The 25,338-nt window shown below is 52.3% G+C and overlaps 2 protein-coding genes across 3 annotated transcripts in view; both read left to right on the top strand.

Moving 5' to 3' along the window:
* The first annotated feature begins 62 nt into the window (after positions 1–62).
* On the top strand, positions 63–15,004 carry Klc4 (kinesin light chain 4). Of its 2 annotated transcripts, none has more exons than XM_055613037.1 (16): positions 63–145; positions 1,870–2,133; positions 3,451–3,681; positions 4,964–5,045; positions 5,579–5,798; positions 6,219–6,306; positions 8,512–8,613; positions 8,757–8,930; positions 9,202–9,301; positions 9,464–9,516; positions 9,654–9,724; positions 9,965–10,073; positions 13,061–13,201; positions 13,482–13,597; positions 13,737–13,800; positions 14,546–15,004. In XM_055613037.1, the coding sequence occupies exons 2-16, from the start codon at positions 1,876–1,878 to the stop codon at positions 14,594–14,596; spliced, it is 1,860 nt and encodes a 619-aa protein (XP_055469012.1). In that variant the 5' UTR covers positions 63–145; positions 1,870–1,875; the 3' UTR covers positions 14,597–15,004. The 2 variants fall into 2 exon arrangements, with proteins under 2 accessions (XP_055469012.1, XP_055469007.1); XM_055613032.1 differs by lacking the exon at positions 63–145 and adding an exon at positions 250–1,071.
* Positions 15,005–16,145: 1,141 nt separating this feature from the next.
* Ptk7 (protein tyrosine kinase 7 (inactive)) overlaps positions 16,146–25,338 on the top strand; it is a 60,984-nt gene continuing 51,791 nt past the window's right edge. The window contains exon 1 of the mRNA XM_055613031.1: positions 16,146–16,348. Coding sequence (XP_055469006.1) covers positions 16,294–16,348 — 55 coding nt within the window. The 5' untranslated portion in view covers positions 16,146–16,293. The remainder of the gene's footprint in view (positions 16,349–25,338) is intronic.

Below are 25,338 nucleotides of genomic sequence, written 5' to 3'. Positions count from 1 at the left end.
CAATCATCGGCGGCTACTGTAGTCCCGTGACTGGAGGACAAGCCCCGCCCCTCAGAGCCGTCAAAACAATTGCCTCGAGCAGCAGCCATGATGAATTTAAAGGGGCAGTACCCACCAAGACGGCAGCCGGACCAATAGACTGCAGGTGAGTCTTTGGGAGTACCCCTGGGGTTGAGGATTAAGATTGCACCAATTCTTATTCCCACACTCCGGGACAGATGAATAAATCACTTTCGACCAACCTCACAAAACTCTGGACTGACTCAAAAACTCCGCCCCCCGCGATTCTTCCCCGCCTCTCGGCGTCCAGACAGACAGTAGGACAACCTGCCCCGCCCCCTTTGGGATCCCCTAACTCCGTGACCTCGAGCTTGCCCGCTGTCGGGTCTAGGTCGGCGACTCTGCCCTCACGCACACCTTCCTCCGCTCAGCCCCTGCCTGTCTTACTCTGTCCTCACCCTGTCCCCTCAGGGCAGGTTAGCAACCTTAGACGCTCCTGGATCGCAGACCCCCAGGCTAGGGTGCTTGGCGCTCAGCGCCTTTCTCTGTGTCCCGAAAGTGCTCAACAGATCTGCTACGCTTTCCTGAACCATCAAGCGCCCGAGAGGCACCTTTAAGATGCCTTTTAGGTGATTAAGTTAGACAAAGCCATGAAAGGAGGCTATTGCAGTAATCCAGTTGGGAATCCTAACCAGGTCTCCTTTCTCAGCCTTTCGCAGGCACACCCTTTGCTGCAGGTCTCAGATTAAATCAGTTCCTTCATTCCCTTATTGGGAGAATGCTAACGGCTTAGACCTGGAATGAAGAGAACCGAGTTGAGGGAGAATAAGGGACATTAGGATTAGTCTCTAAGAACCTGTAGGCAGGAGGAGGGAGGGTGTTTGTCCTGGGTGGGGCTGTGTGCCAGGTCCTCTGGGTGGCTGCGAAGCGGCGAGAGAGAAGGGGTGGGACTGCCGGACTTCTGGACTTTGGGCAGTGCGGAGCCCTCTGAATCCTTAGTTGCAGTCCAGAGTTTCTTCCGGGCTCTGGCCTGGGAGCTGCCTGAAGCCAAGGGCTCTGCTCTCTACACAGGTAAGGAGACTTCGCGGATGAGTTTTGAGGAAGTAGGAAGACGTCAAAATTCTGGGGGGTGGCACGTGAGGCCTGAAGGTTAGGTGGAAAGGAGTTTAGCAGGTTGGGAGTTACTGGCCTTAGCTCCTTTGCTGAAGCAGCCTGAAGACCTTCAACCTTCCAGAGCCTTGTCAGGAAGGCTTCTTCTGTTTCTCTCTCTTTTTATTTTCCTCTCTCTCTCCCCTAACATTGGGTCCCATCCCTTAATTGCTCACTGCTTTTTACACGGATTCTGTTTTCTTTCTTTTTTTTTGTTTTTGTTTTTGTTTTTGGTGTGTTGAGACAGGTTTCCTCTGTGTAGCCCTGGCTGTCCTGGAACTCACTCTGTAAACCAGGCTGTCCTCCAACTCAGAGATCTGCCTGCCTCTGCCTCCCGAGTGCTGGGATTAAAGGTGTGTGCCACCACTGCTTGGCAGATTCTGTTTTCCTTATTCCTGCTCCTTTTTCAGCTCTTCTGAATGCCCACTATAATCCTTATAATGCTTCCTTTTTCTAATCTATGTTCTCTCTCCAGTTGCCAAGTCCTAAACTGCTCTAGCTTTAAGCACACCTGTTTGTTCTCTAAATCTTTATTCAAGTTCATCCCTCTCCCTCACCTTAGTTTTGCGTTAGGTGCCATGGAATTCCGCCTCTTTACTCATTCTCTTTCATCAGCTCAGCCACAGGGTCCTCCATACTCTTTTCCCTTCACTTGGCTTGCTGCCGCTCTCTAGCTGTGTCTTTCATCTTTAGCGGCTGAACTCTGTGGTTTCTCTCCAGCCCAGGATGTCAGGCCTGGTGTTGGGGCAGCGGGATGAGCCTGCAGGGCACCGGCTCAGCCAAGAGGAGATCTTGGGCAGTACCAGGTTGGTGAGCCAAGGGCTGGAGGCCTTACACAGTGAGCACCAGGCTGTGCTGCAGAGCCTGTCCCACACCATTGAGTGTCTGCAACAGGGAGGCCATGAAGAAGGGCTGGTGCATGAGAAGGCCCGGCAGCTGCGGCGGTCTATGGAGAACATCGAACTGGGACTGAGTGAAGCCCAGGTGAGAGTCAGGGGTGATGCCAGTGTGCCAGAGTCCACAGAGGCTCAGTTACCTGATACAAGTTTGGGGTCACCTTGTCTTAGAAACTTGGATTTATTCATTCATTAAATATTAAGTGCCTACTGTATGCCAACTCCCCTGCATGCTGGAGCTCACAGAACACAACAGGACAATTCTTTGCCATTTGGAGCTGATATTGTAGCTGGGAGAGACAGATAGGACACAGGTAAATAAGTAAATGATTTACTGTGTCAGAGTGATAACCGCTAAGGACAGAACAAAGATAAAAGAAAGGAAAGAAATAGAAAGAGGATGCAGTTTTACATAAAGTAGTCATAAAAGCCTCAAAAGCTAACGTTTGAGTAAAGATTTGAGGTAAAGGGAGCAAGCGATGGGATAAACAGGATCCCAAGCCTTGCCTAGAGCCTGACTGGAGAACTTAGTGCTTAGCAGAGGCCTGTTGTGGCTTTGTGTAGAGCAAATGATGAGTGAGGCGACAAAGTAGAATGCTAAGGAGGAAGGATGCCATCGGAGATGGGGACAGACAGTGTGGAGCCCCTGGGCTGTTCTAGGGTGTTTGCTTCTCCACGGAGGGAAATGGGAGCTATTAGGATGTCTGAGGAGAGATGGAGAATGAGGGCACAAACTAGGGAGACCAGTGAGAGGCTGCCATTGTCTAGGTGGGAGCTGGTGGTTTGGCATCTGATGAAAACATTGGAGGTGGTGACAGCTGGCTAGAGTGTCATTTTTTTTAATTTAATTCACTTAGTTCATGTATCTAGATATTTTGTCTGCATGTATGACTATGACTATGTATGCCCGATACCCATAGAAGCCTGAAGAGGCCATTGGATCACGTGTGATTGGAGTTACAGGTGGTTGTGAGCCAACATGCTGGTGCTGGGCTCCTCTGGAAGAGCAACTAGTACTCTCCCAGTGTTTCTCAACATCTGGGTTGCAATCCCTTGGGGGGGATGTTCAAATGATCCTTTCACAGGGGTTACACATCAGATCTCCTGCATATCAGATATTTACGTTATGATTCATAACAGCAACATCATAGTTATGAGGTATCAATAAAATAATTTGGGGGGTCACCACAACATTAGAAACTGTATTAAAGGGTCACAGCATTAGGAAGGCTGAGAAGTACAGCTTCAGCCCCTCGGAGTCTCTTTTGATGGTAGAGCTGTTGCCACTCCTGCTTGGTGCTTCTTCTATGCCTGCCCCAGACAGACTAACCATCTCTCAGAAGGCCTTCTGTCCCCCGGATTCTCTTATCCAAAAGACTGGAGCTCATATGCTGTTCCTACCTAGGTGATGCTGGCTCTGGCCAGCCACCTGAGCACGGTGGAGTCTGAGAAGCAGAAGCTGCGGGCTCAAGTCCGGCGGCTCTGCCAGGAGAACCAGTGGCTCCGGGATGAGCTGGCAGGCACGCAGCAGCGCCTTCAGCACAGCGAGCAGGCCGTGGCTCAGCTGGAGGAAGAAAAGAAGCATCTGGAGTTCCTGAGGCAGCTGCGCCAGTACGACGAGGATGGGCACAGCATGGTGAGGACGGGCACAGCATGGTGAGCATGTGAGCAAGGGTTTGCTGGGACCACAGGCAGGGCAGCTGTCTTGCTACTCCACAGGAGATGCCTGTGAGACACACCTGACACATTCCCGCTTGGAAGAATTTTATTGTCAACCGTGATACCAACTCCAGATGAAGCATGGGGAAAACGACTTTGACTTGTTCGGTCAACTTAAATGAACGGTGTACTCTCCCGGAAAGTGGGGCGACCGTTCTTGTTCTCACGGTTAACAGTATGTGAGGCAGGACAAACAGTGGGGCAGCTCAAACCCAGAATCCTAAGGGCTGCAGTTAGGGGAAGCACAGCCCACATTAGCGGGAGACTCCCTGACAATTTTCTCTCAACGTGTGTGAACTCAGCCCCCACTGAGCCTTATGAGTGCAGAGAGGAGGAGACCCGTGGAAAAGTACCTGCTTTTCCAAGCTTATAGCATCTGTGCAGAGCTGGGCTCTTACGCAAGGACACAGCAGGCGCACAGTGCGCATGTGGCTCAGAGCAGAGGGACTTCCACATAGGGGCCCGGGGGCTGGGATGGTCAGCACAGTCCAGAGAGGAGGCAGGGTAGAGAACTGGGTAGTGGTCAGAGCAGTGTGTTCATTTGATTGGTTAGGAGTTGTGCTGGATTTTGAAGGATGATGTGGGGAAAGAAGCTCTTTCTGGCCTGGATGGGCTATCACAGTTAAGACCCGGCGTTAGAGTGTTATTCTAGCCAGGGACAGTGAAGAGCTAATTTGCCTGGAACACACTGATGAGGCTGATAGGAGGGTTTGATGTCTCTGAGTAAGGTTGCCATCCCTGAAGAAAAAAAGTGTATTTTCCAGTGAAAATATGTCAGATAGTAAGGGCTGTGCCCCAAGCCCACACTAAGCAAAGGGAGATGGTGAGCTGAGGTGGAGCTAGACACTTTGAGTACGTGTCAGTAAGAGCAGACATGCTCCTTCCCCTCAGGAGAGACAGGATAGACATATAATCAGGGTAAATGCACGGCATGGCTGTAATTACAAGAGGTGAGTGCGAGAGAGAGGGAATAAGGAGAATAAGGGTGTTAGAGAGAGAACTTTCTGGATGAGAGGTAAGAGTCATGAGGTTTTGTCTAAAACATCCCTGGTTTTACATCTAAAAAGGCCTGCGCATGGCTGGGTCAGATACTGGTCTTTTCCAGAGGCAGAGGCTTTTGGCCCCAATGGTAGGTGACTCTGTGGCTTAGAACTCCTGAAGAGGCCACTGGGGCTGGCATGCTGTCCCTTCTCTTCCAGGAGGAGAAGGAAGGAGATGCCACCAAGGATTCCCTGGATGACCTCTTCCCCAATGAGGAGGAGGAGGACTCCAGCAATGGCTGTGAGTCTGCCTGTGGGGATGGAGACTGATGAGGGCAGCAGGAAGCTGCTTTGGCTGATGGCCCACTCTCAATAGGATCTCCACATCCAGAGATACGTTCTCTACTTCCTTTTTGGAGCCTGGGCAGGTGTCTGGCCAGGGCTTGAGTTCCTCCCCTCCCCCGTACCCATCAGCATTTAATAAGTGTGCTGTGCACTAGGATTACCAAGATGAAAGTGATGCTGGTCCGACTAGTAAATTTCCAGCCTAGCAGAGAATAACCCTGGGCTGGAGCTGCGTGCATTCCTCGAGCTTTTTGTGCTCTTGCTTTGCTGGGCAGCCCTAGTATATGTTTATGGGGTGCATGTTAGTTGAGTGACTTACCGAGAGACTAAACGGGATTGCGGTGGACACAGGTTCAAGAGTGTGCTTAAAAGAACAGCGGTGGTGCCTGAGCAGCGTAGAGACAAAGGGTGGGCAGAGGAGCGGGCGGGCAGTAAAGGAAAAGAGTGAGTCCTCTGAGGAAATGCCCTGTCTTTTTTGGGATGAGGTAGTGTCCCGTGGTCAAGGTGCCGCGGCGGCACAGCAGGGTGGCTATGAGATCCCTGCGAGGCTGCGCACCCTGCACAACCTGGTCATCCAGTATGCAGCGCAGGGCCGCTATGAGGTGGCCGTGCCGCTCTGCAAGCAAGCGCTGGAGGACCTGGAGCGCACATCTGGCCGAGGGCACCCTGATGTGGCCACGATGCTCAACATCCTGGCTCTGGTGTACCGGTGAGCACCACTCTCCTCCATTGTCTGAAGCAGCTCCTCTCCTACCTTCCCCTCCTCTCTGCCGAGCCTCCCAGATATACCTTGCAAGGGCTTGTCCCCCACACTAGATTCCTCGATTTCTGCAATCCAAACCCTTGACCTCAGGGAATACTCGTCTCTCAGGCCTCTCTGGAGAGAGCATGTGTGTCTCACTCTGTTTCTGGCTCCTGCTTCGGAGGACTCGTGGCTTCCTCTTGGGATGGGAGTGTTCTGCAGCCTAGTGTGCGTCATGGAGCTTTCTTTCTGTCCCAACATGCTTCCTGACTTCAGGGCAGTCCCTAGTCTCTCAAGTGTACCTCAGTTCTCTCCAAGGAAGGGAGGAAAGTAGGTGGCATGGGGACAGAGGTCATGCTAACGCTTGTCAATTTTGCTCCTTCCCAGGGACCAGAATAAGTACAAAGAGGCTGCCCATCTGCTGAATGATGCCCTCAGCATCCGGGAGAGCACCCTGGGCCGGGACCACCCAGCCGTCAGTATTCCCAGCCCACTCCCTTCCCATTGTCTCTGCTGTCTTGGTCTCTTAGTCCTCTGGTGCAGCACTTAGGAAGGAGTCTTGAGAACTTATTATCAGTCCACTCACTAGGCACTAGCTCCTTATTATCAGTCCATTCACTAGGCACTTAGGAAGGAGGCTTGAGAACTTTCAGGTTCTGTCCAGTGAACTCAGTGCTCCTCAGTTCCCTGAGACCCTGGGGCTCCTTATTATGCTGCTTACATTTTACGGTGTACAGTAATTGCACAGAATCACAGGTTTAATTGTGACCTTTTTATTCCCCAAAATATCCCTTTCCCCTTTATTTTAATTTTATGTATATGGATAGTTTGCCTGCATATATATCTGTGCACCATGTGTGTCCAGTACCTTTAGAGGACAGAAGAGAGCATCATATCCTACGTATGGATGCTGGGAATTGAACGTGGGTCCTCCGGAAGAGCAGCCAGTTCACATAACCTCTGAGTCACCTCTCCAGCCTCAAATTAGTACATATTCATGCACATATTTAAAATACACTGACCAAGCTGGGGGAGGTAGTGCACGCTTGTAATCCCAGCACTCAGGGAGGCAGAGGCAGATAGAACTCTGTGAGTTCAAGGTCAGCATGGTCTACAAAGAGAGTCCAGGACAGCCAAGGCTATACAGAGGAACTCTGTCTTGAAAAAAATCAAAAAAAGAAGAAAGAATACTCTGACCACATTTATCCTTTCTTGTTGCCCTTTCCTTGTGTTTTTAGGAACTGGGGCTGAAGCAGGCCTTGCCAATCTTAGGGAAGCAGTCTCTCCTGAGTCAATAAGCCAAGACTTCTGACTCTTTATGACGTTTTTTCTTGAAATTTATTGAACAATTAATATAGAAATCTGTCTGCCTCTGCCTTCTGAGTGCTGGGATTAAAGGCTTGTGCCACCACGCCTTGTCTAAAACACAACATTATTATAAGTGTTCATAGACCTTATTTATTTGTATAAGAAAGGAAGAGTTCTAGAAATTTGGGTTGGCAAAATGGTCCAGCCAGTAAAAGTACCTGTTACCAAGCGTGATGACCCAAGTTCAGTCCCTAGCCTACATGGTGGAAGGAGAGAACTGAGTTCTGTAAGCTGTCCTTACGTATACATGTATGTGTGCATGTGTATACGCACACACACAACACGCCCAAGTTTAAAAGCTCTCTGAAAAGCGATGGAAAGATGAAAGGAGCTGGAGAATGACTCAGCAGTTAAGAGAGTGTCCTGCTCTTGCGAAGGACCATAGGTTGGTTCCCAGAACCCACATCAGGTGCCTTACAACAATCAGCATGTAGCACCTCTGGTCTCCATGGTACCCGAATTCACGTGTACATCCCCAAATATAGAGACACACACATATGTCATTAAGAACGTTTTAAAGAGAAAAGGTTCTAGAAATAGCTTTGAGTAGAAACAGAATGCTAGGCATTCAGTGGGTTGTCAAAGTCAAGGAAATGGACAATAGCATCTTCAGGAATGAGGTGACCTCGTGAGAACAGTTCCCTGTGGTGTCACATTAGCTAGGCAGGTATGCTGCATCTCAGCAGCACGGGGATCTTGATCTCCACCCCAGTGATGCCAGTGCTTTCACCCCATGCTCACAGGTCCATCAGCATGTTCCAAAGTTGCCAGAGCCCCATAACACATGCACAAAAACCCACCATGGCTTTCCTGTTTCCCATTGCTATAAGCACTGGACTGCAGCCAGAAATCATCTTCAAAAATTTTTAGGAGTCCCTCTAGAGGGCGATACCCTCACCCCCTTGGAACTCCAGCCATTCTGTTTGTAGTTTCTCCCTTTTCAGCCTCTGGCTCTGCTGGTAGAATATCTATTTCCTTTTTAAAGTAATTACGGGGGGGGGGGGGCGGGAAGAAAGGAAGGAAGACGGAGGGAGGGAGAAAGACAGGGAGGGAGACAAGGAAGGAAGGGAAAAAAGGAGGGAAATATCCAGAGGTCAGAGGACAGCTAACTTGCTGGAGATGGTTCTCCCTGTCGCGTATGAATTTAGGTCCGCTGGCTTGGCAGCAAGCATTTTCCCTGCTGAGCCATCTCACCAACACAGAGTCTCTGCCTCTTATTGTTGCCTTGGGCTCTGCTGGGCCTGAAGAGAGCTGGAGATTCTCTCAGCCTCTGCAGAGCTGGCATGTGATGGGGGCTGGCCTTCCCTTTCAGGTGGCTGCCACACTCAACAATCTGGCCGTGCTATATGGCAAAAGGGGTAAATACAAGGAGGCAGAGCCACTGTGCCAGCGGGCGCTGGAGATCCGAGAAAAGGTGCCCACACCCTTCCTCATCCTCCCCAGCCCTTCCCACCCTCTCTGCTGCTGACTTCTCTTCTTTCATCTTTTTTGTTCTGTTTCTCACGTGTGCACACACACTAATCACAGTCGTGTGTCTGCTTCTTTGCTCTTTCTCAGGTCTTGGGCACTGACCATCCAGATGTGGCAAAACAGCTGAATAACTTGGCCCTCCTGTGTCAAAACCAGGGCAAGTACGAGGCAGTGGAACGCTATTATCAGCGTGCACTGGCCATCTATGAGAGCCAGCTAGGGCCGGACAACCCAAATGTAGCTCGGACCAAGAATAACCTGGTAAGAAAGGAAGAGATGGGTGGGTAAAAGGAGGGGGAGGGAAAGACCTCCTACGTGGACTCAGAAAGCATCAGAATGGAGTACATTCCTTTGCCAACTTGGTGCCTGTCTCTAGTGCTGCCTCTGAGACTGAAGGGGCTGCTTCATTCTGCTGCCACAGGTCCCCCATCCTAGTGGGAGCGGAGTGGGAACAGACACCAAGTGGAACCCTGAGTCTGGCTGAGCCTCCTTCCATCTCTTGGTCCCATGTCTCTGCCACTCTGTCTCCTAGGCTTCCTGTTACCTAAAGCAGGGCAAGTACTCTGAGGCCGAGACTCTGTACAAAGAGATCCTGACCCGTGCCCATGTGCAGGAGTTTGGATCTGTGGATGGTGAGTGGTAAGGTCTGGGAAGGGGGCTGGATCGGGACCACACGTGGATTGGTAGGGACAGCCACACCCCTTCAGTCCAGCTCCTTTGGCCAGTGGGCCCTGACTCCCTATGCAGTGTCCAGATCTGTTCTCTTACCTCCTCACTCCATGTATCACCCTCAGATGACCATAAGCCTATCTGGATGCATGCTGAGGAGCGGGAGGAAATGAGCAAAGTGAGTAGGGGACCCAGCCTGGGGATCCTGTGTTAGCTGCTTACTTCTTTGTCCCAGCCCTCAATGCACAACCAACCTAGTCTGCCCCTGAGCCCCGAGCCCAGCTGCACCCAGCGTCTTTGTATTCTCATCCCCAGAGCCGACACCGTGAGAGCGGCACCCCCTATGCAGAGTACGGAGGGTGGTACAAGGCCTGCAAAGTGAGCAGGTGAGCTGCCAGGGGTTGGAGGTCTGGTCTCTGAGGCTCCTCTGGCCAGGCTCCTGACCCCAAGCCTTCGTCCCTCTGTCCCTCTGACCTTCTCTCACCCTTTTCTCTGCCCCCTCTCCTGTTCTTTTCTGGTCTTTTGTTTGTGTCGCTCTTAGGTGTCCGTAGGGCCCATGCATGCTTGGTAAGTGCTTTACTGTTGGGCTATGCTCTCCCTCCACTTCTGGATTGTTCTCCCTGCAGCCCCACAGTGAACACTACTCTGAGAAACCTAGGAGCTCTGTACAGGCGCCAGGGCAAGCTGGAGGCGGCTGAGACCTTGGAGGAATGTGCCCTGCGTTCCCGGAAACAGGTCAGAAGGCCACCCCACAGGGCAGGGTGCATCTCTGTAATCCTGGTGCTTGCGAGGCTGAGATAGGAGGGAGTTCCAGGCTAGCCATGGCTTTTAGTAAGACCCTGCATCAGGGATGGCCAGCTCAATAATTTAGAGCATGCCGCTGTTGCCCAGGACCCAGGTTCAGTTCCCAGCACCCACATCAGGCAGCTCACAGTGGCCTGTAACTCAAGCTGCAGAGGGTCCAATGCCACCTCTTGGCCTCCACAGGTACCAGCAATGGTGTGCTGCACATACACCTAAAATGAGACGAATGCACTCTTCCCAAGGCAAGGCTCCTCTCTGTCTCCCTGCCTGTCCTAGAACTCACTCTGTAGGTCAGCCTTGAACTCGGAGATCTGCTTGCTCCCACATGCCACCACTGCTCAGCCAATAAATATAGAGTGAAAAAAAAAAAAGACCCTGTCTCAAACAAACATAGAAGTCCATAGTGGGAAGGCCAAAAAGGCAGGGCCTGGGGACAGGGTACTCTGGGACTGCTTGGGTGTCTTGTGCATGTGGTGAGAGGATGAGGTGGCCCTGTGGCTGTGGTGGTTTTTAAGAATGCTCTCACTCCAAACTTGCCCTTTATGTCAGAATACAGTTTCAAGATTCCTTTCATAGCTGTATGGTGGCTCAAGCTTGTAATTCTAGTACTCAGGAGGCTGAGGCAAAATAATTACTGTGAGTTTGAGGCTAACCTGGGTGACATAATGAGTTCTAAGCTAGCTTAAGCTACAGAGAAAGGCCTTGTCTCAAAACTAAACAAAACTGGGCTGGTAAGATGGCTCAGTGGGTAAGGGTGCTTGCTGTGCCATCCTGATGACCTGAGTTTGATCCCTGAAACCCACATAAAAGTGGAAGGAGGGAAGTTACTCCACAAAGTTGTCTTCTGACCTCCTCACTCATGCTGTAGTAATGTGTGTGTCTCTTTCCCATCCTTGGGGTGTGCTGGCCAGCCGGTCTAGCCAAGTTGCCCTAAGTAAGTATAGTGAGACTTTGTCTTACAGAAAACAACATGATCAGCCAGGAGTGGTGGTACAAGACTTTAATCCCAGCACTTAGGAGGCAGAGGCAGGCGGATCTCTGTGAGTTTGAGGCCAGCCTGGTCTATAAAGCAAGTCCAGGACAGCCAGAGCTTGATACACAGAGAAACGCTGTTTTGAAAAACAAAACAAAGCAATGTGAAGTACAGCCAAACAGAACACCTGATGTAAGTTGCTGCCTCCCTACAACACCTTCAAATACTCGCCAGTGACAAATGGAGACAACACAAAATGGATTCCAATAGAGCCATGAAAGGGCAACTCTTGCTTTTCGCAGGCGTGGTATGGACTAAGCAGGTGGGGCTGAGGAGAGGCCCCAGTCAGAATCTCTCCTATTACAGGTCTCAGCTGACTTAGTAAGTTGTCCACTCACTCTGGGCCATAGCTACGGGTAAGTCTGTGTAAGGATGTGCTAGAGCCACACAAAGCAAATGTTGCCCAGGAGCTGAGCAAGGGGTAGAGTAAGGAGGGGGAGCTCTGTCCTTCTCAAGAGCTGCGTCCTGACAGTTGAGGGACGTGAAGCCCCAGCTCCTTCCTTTGGCTTTTTTTTTCTTAATTTATTCTTCTCTCATATATTATACCCTGACTGCAGTCTCCCCTCCCTCCTTCCTTTCCATCCCCCACCTCCCCTCTTCCCCAGATCTCCTCCTCCTCCATTTCTCTTCAGAAATGAGTAGGCCTCTCAGGAATATCCACCAAACATGGCATAACAGGACACAGTAAAAACTGGGTGTGGTGGCACAGGCCTTTCATCCAAGGACTCAGGGAGGCAGAGGCAGGTGGATCACTCTGAGTTTGAGGCAAGCCTAGTCCACAAAGTGAGTCCAGGACAGCCAAGGATACATAGAGTAACCCTTTCTCAGAAAAAGCTAAAAAAAGACTAGGTTGGATGAGGCAACTCAGGAGGAGAGAAGGGGTCCCAAGAGCAGGTGAAAGAGTCAGAGACAGCCCCTGCTCCCACTGCTGGGAATCCCCCAAGAACAAGCTACACCATGTTTGCTCCTGAGAACTATTCAGGCTCCCTGATTGTTACTTCAGTCTTTGTGAGACCATATGAGCCTTGGTTATTTGATTCTGTGGGCCATGTTTTGTGGTGTCCTTGACCCCTCTGGCTCCTACACTCTTTCCTTCCCCTCTCCCTCGGGATTCCCTAAGCTCCACCTAACGTTTGGCTGTGGGTCTCTGCATCTGCTTTCATCCATTGCTGGATGAAGCATCTCTGATGATGACTGTGTCAGGCTTGGTCTGCAAGTATAGCAGAGTATCATTAGGAACCATTTCATTGCTTTTTTTAATCCCTGTCAGTTTGGTTCTATCCTAGGTCTTTGGGCTGTCCAGCCTCTGGTTCCTGGCCCTCCAGGCAGTGACAGGTGTGGGCTCCCACTCGTGGCATGGGTCTTAAGTTGGACCAGTCATTGGTTGCCCACATCCACAATTTCTGTGCAATCTTTACCCCAGCACATCTTATAGGTAGGACAAATTGTAGATAGAAGGTTTATGGCTGGGTTGGTGTCCCAGCCCCTCCACTGGAAGCCTTGTCTGGTTACAGAAGATGGCCACCGGTTCAGGCTCTGTCTTTCCCATTGCTAGGAGTCTCCCTAGGGTCACTGTTGTAGAGTCCAGAGAGTTTCCATTGCACCAGGTCTCGGCCTCGCTCTGAAATGCCCTCCACTTCCGGTCTTCTCTCCCAGGACTCTTTCTTTTAAACATGTTACTTTATGCATGTGGGGAGTTTGCCTGCTAGTGTGCCTGTGTGCTACATGCGTGCAGTGCTCAGAGAGGCCAGAGAGGGCACTGGATCCCTGGTTCTAGAGTTACAGGCATTGTGGGTGCTGGGAATGGAATCTGTGTCCTCTGGAAGAGCAGCCGGTGCCTTGACAGCTGAGCCATCTTCCTAGCATCTCCTCCATCTTCTTCCAGGGTACTGACCCCATCAGTCAGACCAAGGTGGCAGAGCTGCTTGGGGAAGGAGATGCTAGAAGGACCGCCCAGGAGGGCCCTGGAGACAGTGTGAAGTTCGAGGGAGGTGAAGATGTGTCGGTGGCCGTGGAGTGGTCAGGGGTAAGTCTGTTCATTGCTGCTGACTGGCCTGTGCTGCCTTGCGGGCACTGAGAAGCCCTGAGGCTGTCTCCCCCCAGGTTTCTGCAGGGCGTTGGTTGTGTTGTCCCCATCAGGTAGTCCATCCTTTCAGGCCGATCCCTGGGAATCTGCTTTCGACAGGGCTCTTGTTTTCTGTCGTGGTCTCCAGGGATGAGGTCTTGCGCAGAACAAATGGCAGGAGTAGATTTAGAAGCTGGGCCACATGGAACCCCTCAGCTCCCATGCCTGTTCTTCCTGATAGGATGGCAGCGGCACCCTGCAGAGGAGTGGCTCTCTGGGCAAGATCCGGGATGTGCTCCGTAGAAGCAGCGAGCTCCTGGTCAGGAAGCTGCAAGGGACTGAGCCTCGGCCTTCCAGGTACGTGACAAGCCTGAGGTGTGACAAAGCAGGCAGCAAGCCTTTGCCTGCAGCTCCTCTTGGTGCTGGAGAAATGTCCTAGAAGTGCCCGACATGGAGGGACAGTGGCTGACCTCGGTTCTCTCATTCTCCCTTGTAGCAGCAACATGAAGCGGGCAGCCTCGCTGAACTACCTGAACCAACCGAATGCAGCCCCACTCCAGGTGAGAGTGCTGAGGGGCACGCTGCTGGTGGTGAGGGAGGCAGGACTCCCAGAAGGCAGCCCCAGGGGCAGCTGGGAAGGCAGAAGCCTCACTCATAATGAAGGTGGTCTGGGAGACAGAAGCCCTTCAGGAGGGGGCTGACAGCATGGTATAGGAGGTGCTAGGCACCAAGAGACAGTCTCAGATGCCTTTAACTAGGGAGGCAAAAGCAGGCAGATCTCTGAGTTTGAGACCAGCCTGGTTTTTCAAAGTTCCAGCACAGCCAGGGCGACACAGTGAAAAAGACCAAAAAAGAAGAGAAAGAGTTTCAGGCCAGACAATTCAGTGGCAAGTTAATCAGAATACCAGCCACCGGTACTCTCTAAACTGGTACTTTGGGGTTAGGAACAATTCCAGAATGATTGAGAGTTGCTTGTGGTTCTGTTGGGTATAATTGTCATACTCCTTACCTTGAGGTCTTCTTCGTGAGGAAATAAAAAGGGACAACAAAAAAAAGCATTGAATTCCCCTTTGAGAAAACAGCAATGCTACTTCAATGCGGTGACCTCTCGTCCAGCTCATTCACAGGACAAGCCTGCATTCTTGAGTTTCTTCCAGGCAGTTCCTCCAGCAGACTGTGGCTAAGCGAAGTCTTAGAGCTTAGGGTGAGGTTAGAGGCTCCATCCTTGGTCCAGAGAGAGACTGCAGTTGCGAGCCAGGCAGGCTCCGGAGCGCCCAGCGATGTGTGGCTGGTGGTCTCTTTCAGGTTTCCCGGGGCCTCAGTGCCAGCACGATGGACCTTTCTTCAAGCAGCTGACATTCACCTCCAACCCCCAACTTCTGCTGGATCTCCACAGCCCTCACAGCATTCCCCATTGCTTCTGTCTCTTCCCAACCCAATGGGATGGTGAAGAGGGAGCAGTTTCAATGAAAGGTTGCTGCCTCTAGGGTCTAGGCCCCTTCCTCAGGAACCCTCCCTTTGGAAGGGCCCTCAGGATGTGCTCTCTACCTGGAGGGTCCTCTAAGTAGTTCACTGAGGCTCCCAAGGTGGGTTAAAAAGCAGGTATGCACCTCAGGGATGCCTGCTGCTGGCTTTTCTGTCAGAGTTTGGGGCTGGACAGCTGAGCTGCCTTGCCCTGGCCTCTTCCATCCCCTGCCCTCTGCTGCCTCACTCCAGGTCCATGTATTTCACAGTGTTTCTTTAATAAAAGAATCAGGTAACGTTTCTGCTGCGTGGGTCTTGCGGAAGCATGGGCGCGTTAGGGGTGAGGGCAGTGGCAGATGGGGCAGCAGGACGGTTGAATGCTTGGCTTTCCCCCGTTTTTCTCCCTGTGTTTGTACCCTCTTCAGCAGGGCCTGGAGGAAGGCATCTGGGGGATGGGGAAGGAGGCCCACAAGAAGAAGGTGCTGTGGACTGGGATGTCAGGGACATGTGGTGGCCATGTGGCAGGACCCTGGAGTCCTGGCGCCACTTCTCCTGCCTGTGAGGCCCTCTATGGCTTCCTTCCCTCCTCCCAGCTGCTTGGGGGAAGGGAGGTCTAAGCAGGCCTGGGGGGCCCTCCAGAGCCAGAAGGGGGACAAGGCACTATCCATCCTCTCTTGCATATCCTGGAGGCCTGTCAGCAGCTGGGGCCCATCTTCTAAAGCTTGACTTCTCCTGACCCGCCTCCCACACCCCTTGCTGCTTTCACAACAAAGAAAGAATGTGGGGGTGGTGGCGCTGGGGGTGGAGGGTGCCTGGAGCAAGGGCTGTGTTGGGCCTCCCCACAGCTGGAGATTTGGCCATGCCCTGACACAGCCCAGACTGCCTGGAGATGGACTTGGGATGAATGTCTGTTTAATAGCTTTCCCTGGCTTTCAGAGCCCAGTGTGTTTCTACCTTGGGTTCAGATTTGTCCAGTGCCAAAGCTGACGCCAGTCACGCCCCTCCCCCCTCTCCGGCTACATCTGTTCCGCGGGGCACCACGGTTATGCCCTCCTTGTCTTCTTTGTGGCCACCGGCGACACCCTGCTGGTCTGTCTCTCCCAGCACTTTGGGTTGCATATTATCTCCACCAACTTGGAGAATACTGGGCAAACTATTGGTCCAGACCTCCAGATAGGTCCATAGAGACCATCTTCCCTAAGGGGACACGGAATCCCGAGAGTCACTTTGGTTCCCTGGCGTCCCAGTGGACAGACTACCCAGGTCTTTGGCCCTCCCGTGAGACTTCCACTGTCCCCACATCCTTCTCCAGATCCTTCCCTCAACTGCCAGCTCCTCCCCGCGACGGCGGGGAAGGGGGGGGGCGTCAGGGGGTGGGGCGCCGTGCAGACGGAGGGGAGGGGGCGTCGGGGGCGTGGCTTGGCGGCTGCGGCGGCGCGCGCGAGGGCTTGGAGGGACGGGGCGCGCGCGGCTCCAGCTCCGGACGCCTCGGGCTCGGGCTGCAGCTGCTGCAGCGGCCCCCGCGCTCCGGTCCGCGCGCCCGCTCGCCGTGCGCCCTGTACCTCGCCGGCCCCCTGCAGCCCGCCAGGATGGGAGCCCGCCCGCTGCCTCTGCTCAGCGCCCTGCTGCTGCCGCTGCTGGCCGGTGAGTCTCCCGAGAACCAGGCGGATCCGAGCTGGGCTTTGGGAAGCGCGGGAGTCCCGGGGGCTGGAAGGGCTCTGGAGAGGTGGGCTGGGCGACTGGGGAGGTGGAGAGGCTCTCTGGGGGCTCCGGGACCCGGGGTTGGCGACGCCCCCTACGCGGTGGCGACGCGGTGCATTAGGGCGCGGGGGCGCGGGTTTGCTGCGAGTTCTCCCCGCCCGAGCCGAGAGTTTGCTCGAGCGTTGCCCAGAGTCGCCGGCTCCCGAGTACTGCTGCGAGCTCCTTTTTGGGGGAGCAGCGCCCTCCCATCCCGTGAGAGGGTGCCGACACCCAGGAGTGCCCCGGGCCTTGGGGTCCAGGTGAAGGAGACCGGCCTGGGTCCCGATCCCGACCAACCTGACCTGGGGCGCGCCTGGCGTGGAGCTTTGTTACCTATGCCGGCCCGACGCGCCCGGGTCCCTCACTGCAAGTTCCGGGGCAAAGCTGGAACCCCAGAGGGTCCTGAGGGTGAGGGCAGGTTAGACTCATCTCCCCCTCCAACTAGGCCCGAGCCTTGAGCCCACTTGGTGCCAGGGTCATATCCCGAGAGTGGAGGGTCCCAGGCTGTAGTGATGACTAATGTGTGAAGGCCGCTGCCAAAATCGGGCATGGCCGGCTTGCCAAGGTGCGGACGGGCTTTGCTCTGCTGTTTCCTGGATTTCCATCTTGTCCGTGCTCTCGGAGGAATGAAACCTCTCTCTTCTTACGCGCAGAAAGGCAAAAAAAAAAAAAAAAAAAAAAAAAAGAGAAGAGAGAGAGCTCAACTCCGGCTTTTTGTGGAGGGCCTCTGTACTTTGGTGAGGGTGTGGCCCGCATCTCCAGGGCAAACAAGGGGCACCCCGGTCCCGCAGATTTCTCTTTCCTGGCTGATCACACCTGAGAGCCAGTCACCACTAAGTAACTTAACCGGAAATCGACGAGCTACCCAAATGCCCAGCCTCCTGGTCCCAATCAGCAAGGACCAAATGACTCCTTCCTCCTCACCTTCCAAGACAAACCCGCAAGTGGTGGTCTGTGAAACAGCCCTCTCGGGGGGGGGGGGGGGGGGGGGGGGGGGGGGACACGGACATTCTGTCCGGGTCATAGCTGGTCATTTAACAGGTCCTTTAGAAGAGTTCCAGCCAGGAGGGCAGGGGCAGAGAATGTGGGCTGTCATCTTCCCAACTAGCTGTTGAGGGCCAGGGAATGAGAGTCTCTCCCACTCCCAGTTATTAAAAAAAATAAAAAATAAAAATAAGAGGTAAGCATAGCTCAGAACTCATCCTGGGAATTTCTTGCTGGTGTTTCTGGAGTCGCTCCATGCTCCTTATGGTAGTTATTGCTCATGGCAAAGTCCCACATCTGCTCCCGGAGGAAGTATGGAATTTTTTTTTTTTTTTTTTTTTTTTTAATGCAGCCAGGATGAGGGCCTAGCCATATGGGCAAGCAGCCCCAGCTCACAGGCCTCCTGGGCCGGCTGGTGGCTTTTGGTGTGTGGCTCTGCTGGATGTGACTGCCTTTGCTGCTGAGGTTTAGCTTTCTGAAGTCGAGGGCAAAGCTCAACACTGAGCTGCTGGCTTTCTTCTATGAGGACTCTGATGTTTGAGATGCGAACGTCTGTGGTGGGTGTCCTGGGGAGGGTGTGTGTGGGCAGGAAGTTGGACAAGAGGGAGTTGTGGGTATCTTGTACTCCGAAAAGAAACATTTTAATGGGAGCCTTAAATCAGTTCTACCAAATGTGCCTTGGTGTGGAAGCTATCCGTGTGCCATAAACTATTTCAGCTGAGGTGCCTGCTCTTCTCTTGAAATCCGGGGACTCTACCTACCCCGATGCATGACTTCAGGGGCCAAGGGGTTTTTAATAGATCACAGCACTTTTTTCCATCCTGTTATTGAACTGTGTCATTAAACTGAAGTTGTGAGGGAGACATCACTGCTGACAAGGCCGGGGCTAGGGACCCAGCCTGGTCAGGTTTTGAAGTTAGAAGTTTGAGCAATTATGCTGTATTATGAGTTACTTTCCAAACCTAGAGATCCCTGGTGTGGTAAATACAGTGAAGAGAGGAAGAGAAGGCTTAAAGTTGGGAACCTGGAATCCCCCCTACCCCTTTTTGAGACAGGGTCTTGTTATGTGCTCCCAGGCTGGCCATAGACAGCCCTCCCTGGCCTAGAACTCATAGTTCTCCTGCCTCAGCCTCCAGAGTGCTGGGATTAGAGTATAGTAGGACCACACCTGGCCCAAACCTGGGATTCTTTTTGTTGTAATGTTGTTAAATTATTTATTGCATTTATTTGCGTGTGTGCTCAAGTTCATATGCCACAGTGCACTTGTGGTGGTCAGGAGACAGCTAACTGACTAGAATCTGTTCTTTCCTCTCCCTGTGCTGGTCTCAGGTCATCATGCCTGATGGCAGGTACCTTTTTCTGCTGAGCCGTCTCTGTGGTCTATGTGGTCAGCTGTGATTTCTACCTGCTCCTGTTTCCCATCCTGGTCCCTGCACCTCTAGGCTTTTGCATCTCTGTGGGAACTGAAGCCTTACTTTCTGGGGTATGCTGTTTTGAGGATTGGATTCCCAGACACTCTGTGATTCAGACTGGTACTTGCTTTTATCAGTGGTGGCTTTAACAGTGGGAAGGCAAGGTAACTCTTCACACCATTCCCAGACAAGGGTGTGGGCAGAGCAGCAGGGACTGATTGACAGCTCAGGCTATGGTCCTGTGATCTAGGCAAATTTCTTCACGTCTTTCTTTCTTTATTTTTGAGACAGGGTTTCTCTGTGTAGCCCTGGGTGTCCTGGAACTTGCGCTGTAGACCAGGCTGGTCTCGAACTCAGAGATCCACCTGCCTCCTGAGTGCTGGGATTAGAAGTGTGTGCCACCACTGCCCAGCCCGCCCAATACACCTTTCTAGCTTTAAAATAATCTTTGATAATAAATGTGTCTCATCTGCTGAAAATCTCTGTTTTAGCCAGCTGGTCTGTTTGCTGTCTTCTAAAACATACTTGTGTCTCTCCAGTCTGGGCCATTCAGTTCTCTTGCCTCTGCTCATCTTTCCTCTGCCTGACCCAGCTCTACATCTTCCCAGAGCAACCAGCCTGTAGAATCAATCTCTCAGTCTCTCTCTCCTATCTCTCTGTCTGTATCTGTATCATGTATGTAGATATGTATGTTCTCATGTAGCCTGCATTGGTCTTGACCCTGCAGTGTAGCCAAGGATAGCCCTCTGAGCCTCCTGCCTGTACTCTACTAGTGCCACAATTACAGGCATGTCATCATGCCCAGTTTTGTGCAGTACTGGGGTTCAAATCCAGGGCTCCCAGCATACTAGGCAAACGGTCTGCCGACTGAGCTATCATGGACTCTCTCCATCTTAGTATATATACCTTCTGTGTTTTCGTCTTCGTTAGATTTCCCCTGTAGAATTCCTCTAGCACAGAAGCTTATGTAGGTCAATTAGAAAAGAGAAGGAGAAGGCTAGCAAAGTTGAACCTCCCTTTTCATCCTGGGCATTGGGTCGGGCGTGGGAGTGTGTGTGTCCAGTATAGCCTCTCTGAGGCCGCTTTGCTTGGTAGTCCTCTGCTCCATCGTGGTGGAATCAAGGGAACAGGCCCTCTCTTCCTGTTCCCTGCCTGGCTTTTCTGATTTTTGGTGTGGTTTGTATGTGGCCTCCTAGAGTTCTGGGCACGGACAGCTTCCTCTGTGTGGGAAGTTGTCTTGCCCCAAGAGGCTATGTACGGATGTGTGTGGACCTAGATATTCTATAATTTTGCTACTCAAAGCCCTAAACCAGGTGACACCAGCACTCTCGAGTGAATATGTCAGAATCACAAAATGGGTTTTTGTTTGTTTGTTTGGTTGGTTGGAGGCCTGATTGACTTCACACGCATGGTCTTCCTTTCTGAGCCTCTCAAGCGCTGGGAGCACAAACCCGGGAGACCACGTTCGGTTGTGATCTGCGTTTTCATGTCATCCCAGATCTCTAGAAGTCTTGTGCAGACAATTCTTCAACCTCCTATGGCGACTGTGTAAGTGGGCAGAGACTTTGTATAGAATGTGAAGATTTTAGATGTGTATTAAATAACTTTGTTTCTGTGAGTACTTCTTGGCATGATTCATACGTGTATTACCTTGTTATTTCTTTATTGTCTTTGTGGGTGAATTTGTGGAGGTCAGAGGGCAATTTTCGGGTGTGGTTCTCTCCTTCCACCCTGTGGCCCCAGGGTCACCAGCCTCAGGTCATCTGAATTGGTGGTAAGTGCCTTTAGGTTATGGCACTTCGGGTTTAATTTGGATTTGATTTTGTTAAGAAATGTGCCTGCTGAGGTACGCAAACTCTGAGTGTGTGCAACCTTTAATAATGTGAGTTTTAGACCCTTTTAGACTCTTTCTGGAGGAGTTGGCATCTTTTTTTTTTTTTTTTTTAAATCAAGGAAAGCTGTCGGAGGACAACTTTTCAGGACCCGTTTGGTTCATAGAGGGAGGCTTTGCTCTGCCAGCTTCAACAGCTGTTGCGTTGTTCGGGATCACTCTCCTGTTTGGAGCTGGGGGGGGGGGGGGATCGCGCGTGCGCCTGCGCTCGTTTGTACTTAAGCCAGCACAGCTTCCGTGAGCCTCGTCTGGGATGGAGACTGGCTACTTAGGACTCTCAGACTGGGGCTAAGAGCAGTTTAGGGCCAGGGACTCAGGCTTTGGTGTTTTCCTGACGGGAAGAAAGGGGGTTAAGCAGTGTTGGGTGTCCTTGGCCTGTGTCCCTCAACTCCCTCTGCATCGCTAACCTCAGTAGCCGCCTCTCTGCTGCCGTGCCCAGGCACACTGCCTCTGGCTGGAGCCATGTGGCTGGCTGGTAGGCCGGGCTGCGGTTGCTGGTTCAGGCCCTTACTTGCCCTGGAGGCGCTGCCCACCCCGCCCCTCCGTTCTTCCCTGGCACCTATCTGCTTAGCAGGGAAGCCCTACCATTATGGCCTGTCGGGTTAGCCTTCCATCCCCGGTTCTCCAAGTTCACTGCCAAGTGCACAGTTGCCCTGCCGAGCCCCCCTGGCGCTTCGGTGGAGCTGGCGCTGCTGCCGCCACAGCTAATCAGTGGTTTGAGGAAGCCCTCTGTGCATGTCATTTTTTCCATCCTCCTTTCTTCTCGGCGCTTAGGCCGCTTCCCATCCAGGAATGCTGCACAAACAGCAGTGGGCAGGAAGGGCCCTCTGCAGGGTTAGGGCTGCACTAGCCCCTTCCCTTTGGCTTGCCACACTCCTGTCTCTCTTGCCTGCCTCAACTGAGGCATGCCTGGAGCGGGAAGCACAGGGGAGCACCCCTCGGAGCCCCTGCTTGTCTAGGCCTTGAATTAGCGGGGTTACGTGTGACCTTGCTTAAGTATGCATGAAACTTCTGAAAACAGGGCCCCGGATTGTGGGGTAGGGATCCTGAGGAAGGCAGAGCTGGGGTGGCTCTCAGAGTCATATGGTGGAGGGTAGATCAAGTGTGGGGGGAGGCAGGTTACTCAAGGTTGTCCATTAAGATTCCCGTTTCCTGGACCTTAGTCGAGACCTGTCAGTCAGGACCATTGGGGGAGGGACAGGAAAGTCTCCCCCACCCCTTTGTTAGATTATATTGTAATTTTTGAATAATAATAATAATAATAATAATAATTTTTGAATAATTTTGAATAATAATTTTTGAAATAATCTATATTTCAAAAGGAAATTGCATTTATAAGGAGCATGGTAGAAAACTCTTACATGGAGCGGGGAGGAGGTTCTCTTGCTTCTTTTATTTTTACTCTGAGATAGGCTATTGGCCATAGGTCAGGCACGCCTCCAGCTTGTTATGTAGCCCAGGCTGGCTGCAGACTCAGTTCTTCTGCCTCAGTCTCCTTCCTGAGTGCTGGGGTTACAGGCATGTACTATCATGCCCGGCTGGGAAGGAAGATTTGTCAGTCTGAAATGGGGGTGCAGCGCGAAGAAAGAGGGTACCGTCAGTATTAAGGGCACTCAATATCACTCTTCCACCACGTCTAAGGGTGGAAGTATCTTGGGACGGGAGCTGGGAAGGAGACAAGATGGAGAGCTTCCTGTCACATGAAGTCTAATGAAAGACATCGTTGGGGTAAGCGCTAGAGTAGAACATTCCAGAATATGAGGGACAATAAGTCCAAGATGTAACAGGAGCAAACGGAGTGGGAGGTCCTTGGAGAGGAGAGAGGAGAGCCAGGCAGCTGTCGCTGACTAGACTGATGTTGAGGCATTAGACGGGCTCTGAAAACTTGGGTGGGTCTTCGCCGCCGTTACACAGCCTCCACGTGGGGGAAGGATTACCTGCTGACCGGGGAACCTGTTTCTCCTATTCTAGCCCTCCACGATGGCTGCACGGCTGCACGGCCCCCGTGGCCATGCGCCTGTTAGTTAACCTTCCTGAGCCAGTTTCCTTATCCACTCAGTTCGACAGCCCCGGTCCCTGCTAACCCACCATCTTTGAGGTGTGGAGAGAAGAGAATGTTTGGAAACAGCTTGCTGGCCGGTCCTGAGAACTCTTCCCAGGGAGCGCTGGGTGCCAGCCTCCCCTGACTGTTAGGGTTAGTTTCCTAGTTTCCTTGTTCTGTAGCTCAGTCTTTTGTTTTGTTTTGTTTTTGTGGCACCAGGCCGCCACTGTGCTGCGCCTCAGCCCCGAAGGATCACTTTTTCTAAACAGGTCTCAGCCTTGCAGCTGCTGTTTAGAAATATGGAGAACTCCTCTCCAACCCTTGTAGCCCAGACGCGGATTGTCCTAAGGGGGTCGTTCCTGGTTCAGGGCCACCATCTCTCTCAGCATGCTGAGGTTCAGTCAGGGAGTTGGTATTCTGGCTTCTTGCAGCCCAGGCAGATGCTTAAAGTACCCAGAGGAATGGCTTCTGTCATCGCTTGTGCTATGCGGGTTTCCTCAGTCAGCGGCTCTGTGTAACAAGTGGGAACCTCTCGCATCACCCACAAGGAGCTGGGAGGTGCTTTGTGGCCAGGGATGGAGGCCTCAAGTAGGAGCGAGACTACTATGCCTGGCTTCTCTTTCAGGGGACATACTGGCTCCTTTGTGTCCCCTTCTTGGGAGTAGGGGTGGAGGTGAGGCAGGGAGGATGCTTGTCTGCTTTGAGACTCCTGAGGTGTCTCAGCAGCCAGCTTCAATGGCGCTTCTGTGTACATTAGAAATGGGTATCCAGGCTGGGGCAGTAGTTCAGTGGAACAGCACTTGCCTGCCTCACACAGGGCCCTGGGTTCGATTCCCAGCACTGTAAAAGAAAAAGAAAAAAGAAAAGGAAAGAAATTGGGGGCCGAAGAGAGGCTTGTTGGTTAAGAGCACTTTATACTCTCCAAAAGGAAGGGGTCCAATTCCCAGCACCCACATGGCAGCTCGCAGCTGTTTGTAACTCCAGTTCCAGGGGATCTGATGCCGCCACAGACATACAGTCAGGCAAAACACCAATGTGCATAAAATAATAAATTGTTTAAAAAGCAAAAGAAATTGGGCTCCTTTCTTCCAGGTGAGTGTGACGTCATAGGAGAGCTCTGGGCTTTGGTCAGTTTACAGTGTTTGGTGTTAAGGCATGGGCCAGGCATCTGTGCACAGTCCACAGTTACTCATGGCTGTCCAGTTGAGGCTTTGGGGTCAGCGGCCCTTTGTCTTTCATCTGATGACAGAGGATGAGCTTAGTGATCTGTATGCAGACGTTTCAAAGGAGGCCTCTCCTTGGCGGTTGGCCTGATATATAATGGTGAACTTGGGGTCCAGCCGCCCCCCACCCCACCGCGTACCCACCTCATGCTGTCTGTCTGGAGCTGCTGAGGTCTTGGCTTACTGGCTCCTCTCCCACCAGAGGATTTTGCTGCCTGGCAGATGCAGCCTTCTAGCTTCCGGTGCCAGGTGATAATGGCACGGAAGGCTGGCTGGGTCCGTGGAAGAAGCTGCTGGGTGATTACCTCACATTCCATTCTACAGCTTCAGGCTTCCCTTTCTCTCCCAGGGGACAGTCAGTGCACTCTTGAAGCAGAGGAATCTGTGAGAAGGGGTGTGCCTCAGTGTTTTTGTCTGTGTGAACTGAAATTACAGTCAGTTGTGAGCTGCCATGTGGGTGCTGAGAATTGAACACGGGTCCCCTGGGAGAGCAGTCAGTGCTCTTAACCACTGAGCCATCTCTCCAGCCTGTGCCTCAGTCTTAAAGGTAGGCCTTAGGCTTTGAGGTTCCAGCTCAGGGGTTACCCATGCCCTCTGAGCCTGGGAGACCTGAGTTTGAGGAGATTTTTGACAGGAGAGAGTTCTTATAATTATTTTTTTAGTACATTATTTATTTATGTATGCGCATGAGCACAGGCCTGTGCCATGGTGTGATGGGCAACAAACAACTTGCAGGTTCAGCTCTCTCCTTCGATAGTGTTGGTCCCAGGGATGGAAGCCAGGTTATCAGGCTTGGCAACAAGTGTCTCCACCAGCTGAGCCCTCTCAATAGCCCCGTTGCTGTTTGGAGACAGTCTCATGTGCTCGCTTGTCTTGGGTTCACTTCGTATCTGAGGTTGACCTTGAACTCTTGATCCTCCTGCCTCTACCTCCCAAGTGCTGGGATTATTCGTATATGTTCTATGCCCCGGTAGGGTTGAGGAGGGTGGGGAGAAAAGTGGGAGCCTTTCTTTGAATGAGAAAGGGCCAGGATTTATACCTGGCCAGTTCCTTTTGTATCCAAAGGGTGTCGTGAAGCCAGGAAAGGGCCTCATCTCTAATAGCCCCAAACCACACCCCGCTTTTTACAGAACGTCTCTTCAGCCATGCTCACGCTGGGCCCAGTGGTAGGTCAGACAAGGGTGGTTTTTGGAAGGCTCAGTGCGTATGCACTTGAGAAGTGAACCGAGACACACAAGAATGATCCGCTCAGCACTGAAGAGCTGGTAGGCCATAGAGCTGAGCCTGGAGCTCTACTGTGTGTGTGTGTGTGTGTGTGTGTGTGTGTGTGTGTGTGTGTGTGT

The sequence above is a fragment of the Psammomys obesus genome, unplaced genomic scaffold (genome assembly GCF_907164565.1).
Source record: "Psammomys obesus unplaced genomic scaffold, mPsaObe1.curated_primary_1811, whole genome shotgun sequence".
Lineage (NCBI taxonomy): Eukaryota > Metazoa > Chordata > Mammalia > Rodentia > Muridae > Psammomys > Psammomys obesus.
This window is presented reverse-complemented; position numbering and strand designations above follow the sequence as displayed.